At 32.1% G+C, this 12,628-nt stretch overlaps 1 protein-coding gene across 3 annotated transcripts in view; it reads left to right on the top strand.

Annotated features, from left to right (window-relative positions):
- The window catches only part of LOC141449008 (proton-coupled amino acid transporter-like protein acs), a 49,504-nt gene extending 37,866 nt beyond the window's left edge, over positions 1-11,638 (top strand). For all 3 annotated transcript variants that reach the window (XM_074117991.1, XM_074117992.1, XM_074117993.1), the window contains 9 exons: positions 973-1,100; positions 1,874-1,987; positions 3,405-3,555; positions 4,394-4,515; positions 5,955-6,039; positions 6,849-7,139; positions 8,230-8,408; positions 9,550-9,719; positions 10,227-11,638. In XM_074117991.1, coding sequence (XP_073974092.1) covers positions 973-1,100; positions 1,874-1,987; positions 3,405-3,555; positions 4,394-4,515; positions 5,955-6,039; positions 6,849-7,139; positions 8,230-8,408; positions 9,550-9,719; positions 10,227-10,480 — 1,494 coding nt within the window. In that variant the 3' untranslated portion in view covers positions 10,481-11,638. The remainder of the gene's footprint in view (positions 1-972; positions 1,101-1,873; positions 1,988-3,404; positions 3,556-4,393; positions 4,516-5,954; positions 6,040-6,848; positions 7,140-8,229; positions 8,409-9,549; positions 9,720-10,226) is intronic.
- The last annotated feature ends 990 nt before the right edge of the window (positions 11,639-12,628 follow it).

The following is a 12,628-nucleotide window of genomic DNA, read 5'->3' as shown; positions in this document are numbered from 1 at the left end:
TCCATTTGTCAAAAAGTGGACTAATTAAAAAAATGCTGAATAAAATTTAAGATTTTTTATTCGTGTCATTTGCACTTCAGATATGTAATTGAATAACTAGTTCTTTCTAGATTAATCATCAATGGAAAATTTTTGTCAACAATCTCTAAACAATAGAATTTTTTTGTGAAATGTACTCGTATAGAATTAAAAAACAAATTATATTTGTTGTGTAACTTCCAATCCAACGGAGAGTGTTCTTCAGAATCTTTACGATAATTAAGTAAATTAAAATGAAAAAGAAATTAATAAAAAAGATAAAGCAAAAAAAAAAAGCTATCACAAAGGCTACAATTGGTGGGCACTCTGACCCACGTATACAATATTATTTATAAAGAGTTTCCATGATGGCTAGTATAATCTACTAATTTTTATTGCCCGTTTTGATAAAACTGAAGTAGCAAAAAAATATTTACACTTTTAATTTTTTTCTCGAATATTTAATGCTAATAAATTAATTGAGTGAATCGATTATACATGCACTTCCATCTCTCATCATCATCATCATCTCTCAATTCTTTCTTCTTTTTTTTTAATTACTATAATTATTGCTTTCCATACTACTGCCTCAATCCGTGCAAGAAAAGAAATATTGAGATCTAAATCGATTAATTTTTGAAACTGAGTACGAACTGAAATGAAATACTACTTGAATTTGCCGGCGGATTCGCTAAACCTTAGTACTTGGCCTCATTGACTATCTCCTAGTGCCTCGTAAGTACCCACTGAGTGCATTAGGGGTGACAATGGGCCCTCCGTAAAGATATTGGCATGCATTCCATTTTCTCTTCAATTTATTTAGAATAACGCAATTGGTCTATTTTATAGTAAATAGAGTTGCTTAATTTGAAAAAGAGAAATCAAAGCAAGAAGATTAAGTCCCAATCGTGAGGCTATCTTTAATAACTAATATCCAAATATTTTATATTCCAGATGGGCTACGATAATCCAGCAATGGAACAACCATCGCAAGTAAAAAACCGAAAAATATCCAACGCTACAAGCCATGAAAAAGTAGCAGTAGAACTGGCAAACAACATCAACGGTTACAATAATAAAAAGTTAGTTCATACATTTGATTAAATTGGTTAAACACAATAAAGTTCATATAAGTTATTAATAGTAAGCTATTATTGGACACAATGAATATTGTGTCCCTCTCAATTAAAATAATGAAAGTTTTGAGTGGTTAGGTTAGGAAAATTATTATGGAGAAAAGATAACTGCAAAACAGAACTAAAATCATGTAATTCTAGAGTTATAATGAAAAGATAAACATATTATTGTTTTATAAATAGCGAAATGGTAAATGATGAATAGGAAAGGTAAATTGAGCAAAATTAATTAATCACGTGAAAATACCAATATTTATTGAATACCTCTTTTACTATATCTCCCAATTAAATATTATGAGAATTATCTGATCTTCAACTAAATAACTTACAACTTAAGCTTTTTATAAAGCTTACAGTTTTTGAATTAACCCAGTTCTAATGAATTTAAACTTACTACTCATGCGATGCCCTTGCCTAACCTAATAAGTTCATAGTAAAAAATTGAACCTTTTGTAAACCCCTAACTGAGACTAGTATTTTTAACTATAATACTGTTATACTTGATTATACTTGACGATTTAGTGCTACATTTAAGCTGCTCATCGACCAAATTATAATTTTTCAAATTCAAATAACATATTTATATTTGAGATATATTTGTATTACTTGAAAGAAAAAAATAATTTTTATACTTAAAACATCTTTTCTATATCAAGTGTCCATTTAAATGTATTGCTTAGGTTTATTATGACATAAAGACCTCATGTTTTGTTTTTAAGCACTCATCCTGATAACTCCCTCACGAGTGTATCGACCAACAGTCTGAAATTACACAAAAAACCAGAGAAAGAATATGATCCTTACGATCACAGAGAGGTGAAACATCCAACCACGTAAGTCTTATTTGTTTCATTCATTTGAAAATATTCATATTTTCTTTAGAGAAGTTTGTTGATTCACATTTCTCATTTTAATTTACATATCTTAAAAAATTGATATTTATGGCGGAAGTGCATTAAAGATTTAGTTGCTCCTTTGATAAATTTTCTTATTTGAACACCTTCCTATAATATCGGCAGCTCCATATTACACTGCAGTGCTTAACCCCTCCATCCCGCACAGCCGCGAATTCTTCGGCATTCTCGGGGCTCTCACTATTAGCTTTTCCCAAACGAAAGGTCAGCTACAGTATGATGTGTAGAGATTTTTCAGGCACTTTAAGTGGGAAGGGAGTTGCAACTAAGGTTTATTCCGGAGTATTTACCACTGTACTGAAGGACGGTGATTATTGGTGAGGAATAGTAAACTATTGAACCGATCAAATTTCCTTACAATCATAATGGTTATCCGGGAATTCAAGCTAAAATGAAAGCTGCATATGTAAATATGAGCAATCACCAGCTGAGCTTAAAGTAAACTCTGGTTTAGTCGTTTATTAGAAAATAATAAACGAATAAAACATGAAATTTAATTCTGCGAATTCGTAACTTTGTAAATGACACCCGCACACAAAGTTTACCAAATTCCCTTACATTACAAATTCCAGGATGTTAACAATAATTATGCAAAAAGTAGAGGAGCAAGATGAATTAATTCCACAGAACGGGCTTTTTACAGGAAAACCTGGCAGTTCTCTGAGATCTTGTTTCAAATAAGAACTGAGGAAATGTTTCGAATAAAAGTGAATGGCTTTGTTGCACAGGAAAATAAACTCCTTTAACTGGTTCATACGAAGAATAGAAAGTGGAATTTAATCCACCTTCAAGTGCTCCAACTTGGCTATAAAGTTCACTTTGTTTGCAGCTTTGGATAAACAGATGTTTGGATTGTGTCCATTGTTAAGAATGAATCTCCCAAACTGGGTGTTTTTAGTTTAATATTTTTATGTTTAGGCTGAAAGAAATCCTGCAATATGTGTTCTATTGTTGACAATAAAAAAAACGAAAGCGAAAAAAAGATCGTTTTTTCTCCTAGCCTGCCAAATCTTAGAGAATATCGCTCCACCGATCAATAAACATGGACAATATTTTTTCAATATTAGTAAAAACCGAAAAAAGAAAATTCAAGTTCCATATTCAAATTGTCTCGTTCTGAATGAAATTCGGTTTTTTCGAAATGATATGAAAATAAATTGAATAAAACAAAGCTGTACCTCAAAATTTCTAACAAAAAGAAAGTGTTCAGGGCAAGTGATCTCGAGGGCATTGGAGACATATTGCTTAAAATCTTGTACCTATTTTTGATTTGATCTTTAAATACTTTTTTCGAATGAGTATTATTTGAATTGCTTATTTGTTTGGTTTATTTTAGATACTGGGAAACATTGGTTCACATGCTGAAAGCCAGCTTAGGGACAGGTATTCTAGCCATGCCTGATGCATTCCACAACGCTGGTTATGTGGTGGCCACCGTAGGAACTATAGTTATAGGATTTCTCTGCACCTATACCATTCATATCTTAGTAAGTTACTTAGAATCATTTTTTTACTTAAATATACGTACTAAAACTGTTCGGTAGGGCATTTGTATAAGGGGTTAATCGTCAGAACTTTACGAAAAAGCGTAACATCGAAAATCACCAAACTTTAACAATTTTTTCCTATTTTTCTATAAAAGATAAAATTCCCAAACTTTCTTTAAAATAAATGTAAAAAACATCGACTACCAGAGTAATATTTTGTAATTATCTAGATTTAATACAATAAATTTCGACCAAAAAAAAAAGTTGCCAAAATGATATGATCCTTATTATAAGACCTAACTCTCTGAGTAGTGTTCAGTAACATTAACAGCATTCGACGACAATTCTCGCGAGCCTGCCTCAGGGAGCAATAAGTCCTATACACTTCTACGTCTACTCTATGGACAGATCTAAACCTAGTATAACGTAAGCAAAAACTATAACATAATTACGATATGAAGACCTAAGATCCCTATAAACAACCGAGAAATCTCTTGGAATCAGAAAGATCAAGGAGTGTGCTAGCAGAACATAACTCTGTACGTCGACACATCAACAGAAAACTGCAACAGTCATAACCTAACTGAAACATTTATAAAAAACCCCAATCTGGAAGACCAGCTGTTTCATTTTGGGGATACACTTCTCTCCTCGAGACAGATGCTTCCACTACAGCAGAGTCCCGTCGTCCACCCGTTGTCGGTCGTTGAGCGAAAACAGGGGCCTCAATGTTTTCGGTGGCAAGAAATTCTCAACTCTATTTAAAATTATTAATTATAATTTTTTATTTTTCAAACATTTAAGAAAAGAAAAATGGTGAACGATTGTTTTTTTTCAGATCAGTACGGAATACGAATTGTGCCGAAGAAAGAAACTACCCAGTATGAATTACCCAGCTACCGCTCAGGCCGCCGTCGAAGAAGGTCCACCAGCTATAAGAAAGATAGCTCCTTATGTACCGTGAGTTAAAAAAAATTACTCCTTTGTTAATTACCTCCATTCGCTCATTTTGTCTTATGAAAAAACTATGTCTGAGTTTTTTAAATAGTGTGAGGGTCGAATCTAAATAGTAGTTTTGAAGAGTAGATTTGTGAGAGAAGATCCTTAGTTCGAATCCAGCATCCCTTAGTAATCAATTTTTTATATGTTACAAAAAATACTAATAGCAAAGTATGTACTTCCTCCATGACTTCTGATTTGGTATTAGTTAGAAGTTAAGCCCTGCCTGCGATTACTTTATTTTAAATTAAGTGGTTCTCTGGATATCGAAGTGCCAGAATCGTTGACACAGTGACCCCGGAAGCCTGTGATGACAACTGAGTCCTAGTCTGAGTTATATGGCCCTGGATCCTTAATATTTTCTCACTTTCTATTTTATTTGTGAAAGAAAAAATGAATAAGTGAATTCAACTCTATTATGGAAAAGGAATTAACACCAAAAACGTAGCACAATGTTGCTGTATGTTTAATTTTCAAACCCAGAACCGGAAAATGTGATGAGAAAAGAAAAGAGAAGCAACAGGTTCATCTTCTTGCGCAATAAAAGAACAAAAAAAATCTTATCAGTTAATTCGTGAACCGAAATTGACATATTTAGAGACATTTACCGTGGCTTGATCAGGTTCGCCCTGAAATATGGTCAAGGTAGAAATGTATTTATTTCAAGTAAATATGGTTTGTAAAAAAAGTGTATGTATATACACATATATCGTTACAAGTTGAAGATCAGTTAAGAATGGAATTAAAGTAGAATGGAATTTTGTGGCAGAGTGGAATGTATAGTTGAAGGTTCATATAAGTAAAAATCTTTTTTCTCTAGAAATGTTAAGGGGTAGATGCAGTCAATTATGTTAAGGGACCAAAACATGCCAAGCATCATATCTGTTCAGATATGAGAGAATTCAAGGATTGAAACTATGTTTAGGACTATTGCCTCTTTAGAAACATACAACAAGAAAGATTGACGAGAAATCAGGTTCAAAAAGAAAGCCCGGTTTACCCATTTGAGTATGTTAGTCCGGTTTTAGCTGGGACCACAAAACTTAAGAACCAGAAAGTTATAAGATTAATGTTAAGATGAAACCAACCGCACAATGAGTCCTTAGCATAAATTAGACGCGAGTTGATTTCCTAGTCTCAACTAACCTGGATGTCAAAAAACTATAACAATCATTCTTTAAAACAGCAATAACTCTTATCTCAGTCAGTATTGATTAATTAATAATAATCTCAATAATCATATATATTTTATCTGATATATAACTATTTATAATTAGAGAAAATCTAAAAACAATGATGCAAAAATATATTTTTGGATTTAATAAGTTATTGCAAAACAGAGTGCATTCTTTCCAACTTGAAGATCAATTGCTGTTATAGAAGCTTTATTTGTGTTTTAGGGTAATTTGTAACATATTCTTATTGATGTACCAAATTGGATCCTGCTGTATTTATGTGGTGTTTATTTCATCCAATATTAAAGACGTAAGTAGTAAATTGATTAAATACATATGTTAAATATTAATTTATAAAATTAAGTATAGAGAGTGCTACCGCTAGGTAGTTTCTCTCCTCCTGCCTTTCACGCATCCATTTATCCTTCATTCTCCCTATTTACTTATTGTATATATGTATATATAGATTGTAAATAACGAAATAAATAAATAAGGTATAAACATTCACACCAACTCTTTTCTTGGGAGGTTTCTCTGATTGTTTAAATATAATTCAAGAATATTAAATTACTGGAAAAGGTACTGTCAGATTTGTAAAGAATACGGTCAAGGTAGGCCACTATTTATTTAAATTATAGAAAATTTCTTCATTACCTTTCACTGAGATCTCAAATCCTGTAAAATTTAGAGCAAATTGCCAAACCCACTTCAAACTGGCCTTTTATTTCCTTGAAGATAATATTCGAGGACCTCTCGTGGATAGGAATTCTTCGGAGTCAAGACAATTGGTATTATTACCAGAAAAGCATGTAATTATTTTAACACAACGAGAAAGGAATACAATTTTCCGCGTTAAGATTGTGGTCGGTCATTGATGGACCCTTCTATTTTATGCAGACTATTTATTTGATCTTTTGCCGCAAAATTAAATGCTTACAAAAGCTGCCTTCAAAGTAAAGATATACAGCGGCTAATGGGCCTAATTTGTTCAGAATCCGAAAGTTACTAGTGATGGATATGTAGGGTATTATGTTTCAGTAATTTGTAGCTTTTAAAATTTAAATCTATCTTAAATTGTGAGTAAACTAAAAAATTATTATAAATTTGTATCGCTTTCAGGTAGTTGATCATTACCATGGAATGCATTATGGTGAACCATCATTTGATATAAGATATTACATGCTCATATTCTTGCTGCCATTGATACTGATAAACTGGGTGAGAAATCTGAAATACCTGGCTCCACTATCAACGCTGGCCAATATTGTAACACTGATCAGTTTTGCCATAATTTTTTACTACATGTTCTCCGAAGTTCCTGACATTCACGATCGAGTGGCAGTGGCACCGTTCAAATCAATGCCGTTATTCTTTGGAACCGTACTGTTTGCTATGGAGGCCATCGGTGTGGTTAGTACTTTGAATGCACTTGATATATATAGTGAATTTTTTAAAGGTAAAAATAATTATAATGATTGGAATGCATAAGTTTAGCTTGACAGAAATCCTCTGCTTAAGGCGAATGGAGAGAACAGATTTTTTTCTCTTCTTAGGAGTATCTAGGTCATTGCTCGTTCTTTTGCTACCCAAGAACCAAAACCGGAAAGCAGTAAAGCCATCACAATGTTCTCAGAAGTAGAAGCGTCTTAATTAAACAAAAGTATACAAGAGTAGTAACTTGTTTCTTGCTTCTCTTGAGAGGTTTTCTACACTCTCGTAAAGGGTTTGAGAATTTACAAAAATTTGTCTGTAAAATAATGAATAAAGTAATCTCTCCTTGTAAATCCTATCCAAGGGAAGCTAAGCATTCTTTTAAAACTGTTGTATTTAATTATTTGCAATCTATGTAATTAGGAACTGTAATTTGGTAATGTATAACTGTAAAAAGAGATACGCCTGAGTTTTTTTTGCAAATATGAGCTATATTTTCGCGAATATTTTTTTCGTGAATGAACGAGAAATCATACTTGTAAACTTACTAAGATTAGGGTCATAATTAAGGATGATAATAATTATAGTTTTTTAGTGAAACGATATTTTTACAGAAGAATTTTCATTTTAACAAAGCCTACTTCTTAGAGGTTGGTCTCCGACGTATCGCAAAATTCATTTCCATCTGAGCTTGAAAAGTAAAAAGTATTATCAAAATTGTCACGAGATTAATAATTATTGACACAAAATTAACTCATTTTAACTTAGTTTAATTGAAAATTCTATCGTTCACTTAATGATACAATGTGTATTATAAAACTCAACAATGCCTTGCTGAACAAGATGTTGTGTATGTGAAAGGCTAAAAGGTACAGGACTCGTCCAAGCTCAAGTGACAACGGAAAGGAAAAGACAACATGATCAGGGACACAAATGACTTTAACCAAAAATGTTCTTCCCTAAAAAATATATATTCTAATAAAATAAGTAGCAGAACAATGATTGCTTCTTATCTGTAATACTAGCTGATACAAAAATGTTGATTGCAACGTAGAATTTTTATTTTTAGGTAATGCCTTTAGAAAATGAAATGAAAGAGCCTGTAAAATTTGGCAGCGCTTTTGGTGTATTAAATTGTGCCATGCTACCAATTACTTTATTGTATACTTTTGTTGGATTTTTTGGATATCTAAAGTATGGATCAGACGTTAAAGGAAGCATAACACTGTCACTTCCGCCAGGAGATGTGTAAGTTAAATGTTGAAAGTATTTTTTAAATATATTTCCTTAATTTAGTTAATTTCCTATCTAATTTTGTTACGATTCACGCAGCTTCTTATCATTAGATTTCACTTTTCCCATAGCTTCACTATCTAATTCAATTGCTCCTGTCATTCTCTGAATCTTTCGTCCATCTCTAGCATGGCCTCAACCGTTTGCCTAAAGAATTTCTCTTACTCTCTACTTGAGCCTTTGAGTCGTGCTCTTCATTAATGGAAGTGGTACCAGCCATCGCAATTTCGCTTATTTATATCTCTTCTCATTTTTTTCTATTTGTAGGACTTAGAACTCTCCATTTCCTTCTATCTGGCACTCCAATTTTCCTCTTAAAAGCCAGACTATCTTCGAAAAAGTTTCAATCTCAGCGATTAGTAAAAGTTGTTTCATACGCTTCAGAACGTTCAAGAGTGTCTGGTATTTTTAATATTTTCTGGTCAAACTTCTGCTTTTCAGTGGCAGTAACAATGCTGCGAAATCTATTTTAGTTACAAACCCGAGTATGCTAATCAATGACCCTTCCAATGGAAGAGAATCCACATGAAGAGCTTGTATTCAGAACGCTTTCAAAATAGCAGTGGTTCCCCCAAATTAAAATCTTCGAATATTTTTTATCTTTTGGAAGTCTCAGATAAACTTTGGCCTGTACAATATCTACTGTTGTACCCAGACAGTTCTAATCCACCGCTCAATTGTTCAGACCTTAATAAGTTCCTGTTTAGAAAATAGGCCTTTTCACGATTAGGCAATGTCGCCTGTGAATACCAGGTTTCACCTGTTAAGTTTGAGTGAAATTTTTATTAAAGAAAACAAATTTTGTAACTTTTTCTTCAGTAATAACATTATCAGTGAACTGGAGAATTGAAAAAAGAAAATACTAAGTATAATTAATAAATTGGCGTTATAAGGCGCAAAATTAGCCAAGAGGTTAGAGATGGGGCCCGCGAAGCTAAGATATAATGTGGTACTGGGTTCAATTCTCGGTCTAGGCCTTGCATTTTATTTAATGGTTAGTAATAAATTTATAGTAAATTAGGTATGCTAGTTGCTTCAATTCAGGTTACCTAATTTTGCTTTAAATAATAATGTATTCTTAATGTTTGTTTTTCAGACTTGCTCAGTCTGCCCGAGTTATGCTTGCGTTTGCCATATTTGTTACACACGCTGTTTCGTGTTATGTGGCTTTTGATATAACTTGGAGACAATATGTCGGACCAAAAGTTGTCAAAGGAAAGATATTCTGGGAATATATTGTTAGAACTGGATTAGTATTCATCACGAGTGAGTAATCAAATGTTTTATTTCTTCTACTTGCTCTTACTGTAAAATTTGGAAGAAGGATATTTTAATTTTAAAAAAAAGAGTCATTATTCTGTTATAAATACCAGATGAAAAGAAAGTTTCACCCATTCACTACCCCCCTCCCAAATATCTAATTGTCCAAACGTTTAAGGAAATCTAAAAAAATTAAATAAAATATAATATATCCATCCAGTAGATGGGTATTTTGTGTGGTTAACGGTGATTTTTTGTAAGGTCCTTTTTTGAGCTAGAGTGTTCACATGCACACCTAGACAACTTTCAAGCATTTCATCTGTCCTAATATCAAGGAATGCGATGAGCCCTACAGAAAATTTGACATTAACTAGGAGAAAGTGAATTTTGGAATCCCATGATTCCAAACGGGCTTATAGCGTTCTATTACAAAGAATTGTTTTTTTGTTAATGCATTTCTCCACAATATATATATTGTTCTATTAAAATATTGAAAATTAATTTTTGTTGCAGTTATACTTGCTATTGCCATACCAGATCTGGAGCTGTTTATTTCATTAATTGGTGCTCTATGTTTGTCCACAATGGGTCTCTCGTTTCCAGCTTTATTGCAGTTATTCACATTTTGGAATGAATATGAAGGTGTTCAATTTGTGCTGTTCTTTCTAAAAAATTTAACAATAATCTTAATTGCATTACTTGGGTTTTTGGTGGGCACTGCAACTAGTGTGCAAGCAATTATTGTCAAATTCTTTGCACCTTTGTGATTAATTATATCATGGCACCCGTTTTTTCTTATTGGTTGATGTTCAGTTTTTTGTGGATGCATTTAATAATTATTGAGTATTATTATTCCATGTCTTGTGGAAGATGTTAAAAAAATAATAATAATTTAATGTACATATCTTTAAGAATTTATCGAAATATAAGACTGGCATTAACCATTGTGAAAAGTGGACATTTTTTAAAAAAAGTCTCAGTTCCATGAGGCATGAACTGCAATGTGATCTTAAACTTAAGTTAGAATCTGTATAATTTATACCGTAGGATAGCTAGTAAAAATCTACTAATTGTATGTATTTAAATTTTGGGAATATTTGGTTCATTTATTCTTGTAATTTTAATCAAAAAATATATAAAAGAAGAAGAAAAATGACTCAATTTTAGGTCCAAGCTGGACAGAAAGTCGCGTTACTCTTATTAAATGATCTGCAGACATTGTCGCTGGATGTAGAATGTCGACTAATCATGATTATTGGCGGGATAGTGGGACCCGTTTTCAGCGGGACGTGTTTAATGTATTTATACGGTAGTGTTCATCTTTTTATAATTAACTTCTATTACCCTTCGTGTTTTTTAATGTCAAATGAAAAATAAAAGTTGGTGATTATGCACGTACGGAAAACGAAACATTAAGAATCTTATTTCTGAATGAAAGAAAAATTAAAACTCGTTTTTATTGTTTTGCAAAGTTTTATTTAAAATTTAAATCAAGTCCGCTATAATCTTTAAGTAGTATCTTATTTTAAGTGCAGTCATATCAATCGCTAATCGCAATTGGTCAGAGAAAAACGCGGTAACCTCATTTACCAACTAGGAAAAATCTAGATTATGTTTTCCGTATTTGTCCAGACTTGTAGCTGACCATTAGAGTAAGTAAGATATGTGAATACGAAAAAATGAAAATGATTTCATATTATTTTTGTGTCATCTGTACATTATGATTGAGTGAATTTTTATTGTTCTTAAAAATGCGCTTAAATTTTATAAAGTAGAAAGATTTTTAATCAATTACCACTTTATATTTTAACTTACAAAAGTCTGTGATGTTAAAAACAAAGTGTAAATTTTCAATAGATTGTATAAAGTTCAATGTTTTATTTTGTAAAGTTATATTTCAATAAATTTAATTTTGTAAAAAATCATTTGTTTACCTTTCTAGCGATATGGCATAATCAAATCATATGGTAATTTTAGTGGAAGCTTCTAGACAAACGAGTATCCTGGACGTTTACACCTGGGACAGGAGCTAATAAGAGAGATCAATTCAGTTTCTTTGTTTTTCAATAAAAGGGTTTAAAAGCTAAGAGTAGCGATTACAAAAATGAATGAAAATAATAAAAATACAACTGTATCGGTCTTTAATAAACAAAAAACAACTAAGTTGCCGTTATACAAAGTAAAGAAACGCGCCTTGCCTTAGGAGTCTAGTGTTTTATTTGAGTTTAACAAACACCTAAGAAGCTGGGAAGTTCTCAGAATTAAATAATTCCTCCAGAACCAGAGCACCAAGATTTCTAGAGAACTTACTTTGCAACAGTTGATGCTCAAACAGATAACATACCATCGCCGGCTGAAAGAAATCCAAAGAATGATTATGATTTAATTACAAAGATAAATAGTTTATATGAATTATTTTGCAAGGCTGAAATAAGCCCTTGAAAAATACTAATTATGTTTTCTTACAGTTACTAACCGTATAATTTATTTCTTGCCTCACACTTTCTTTATTTATCATATTTTACAAAGTTCTTTTTTCTATATTTCTAGATTCAATAACCTTGCTATTTGAATGAACAATCAATTAGCATTGTTACAAAAAATGATTGCATCAGCATTGAGTACAGATAGCGCTGAGATTAATTGTTCACAAGTGTTCATAGGGATAATTAATGGAACAAATGTATAAACGCGGTCAGACAACTTTACTAGTACGGGCTTTCTTTTATAGACAACAAGTGTGTGATGTGCATTCTGACTTGGATGCACTCTAGTTCCGGACTGACTTGCAAAACTGGTTTCATTAGTAAGTTTCTTGAAAGATTGAATCAGATTGCAAGTTGAAAACAATAGTTTGCGTAAAGTAAAACTGACTAGCGAACTCTTTTTTGCTAAATTCATATGAATATTAGTTT

The sequence above is a fragment of the Rhodnius prolixus genome, unplaced genomic scaffold (genome assembly GCF_049639745.1).
Source record: "Rhodnius prolixus isolate KJV_2025 unplaced genomic scaffold, Rpr scaffold_2, whole genome shotgun sequence".
Taxonomy (NCBI): Eukaryota; Metazoa; Arthropoda; class Insecta; order Hemiptera; family Reduviidae; genus Rhodnius; species Rhodnius prolixus.
The sequence above is the reverse complement of the archived record's forward strand: the minus strand, read 5'-3'. Positions and strand labels throughout refer to the sequence as shown.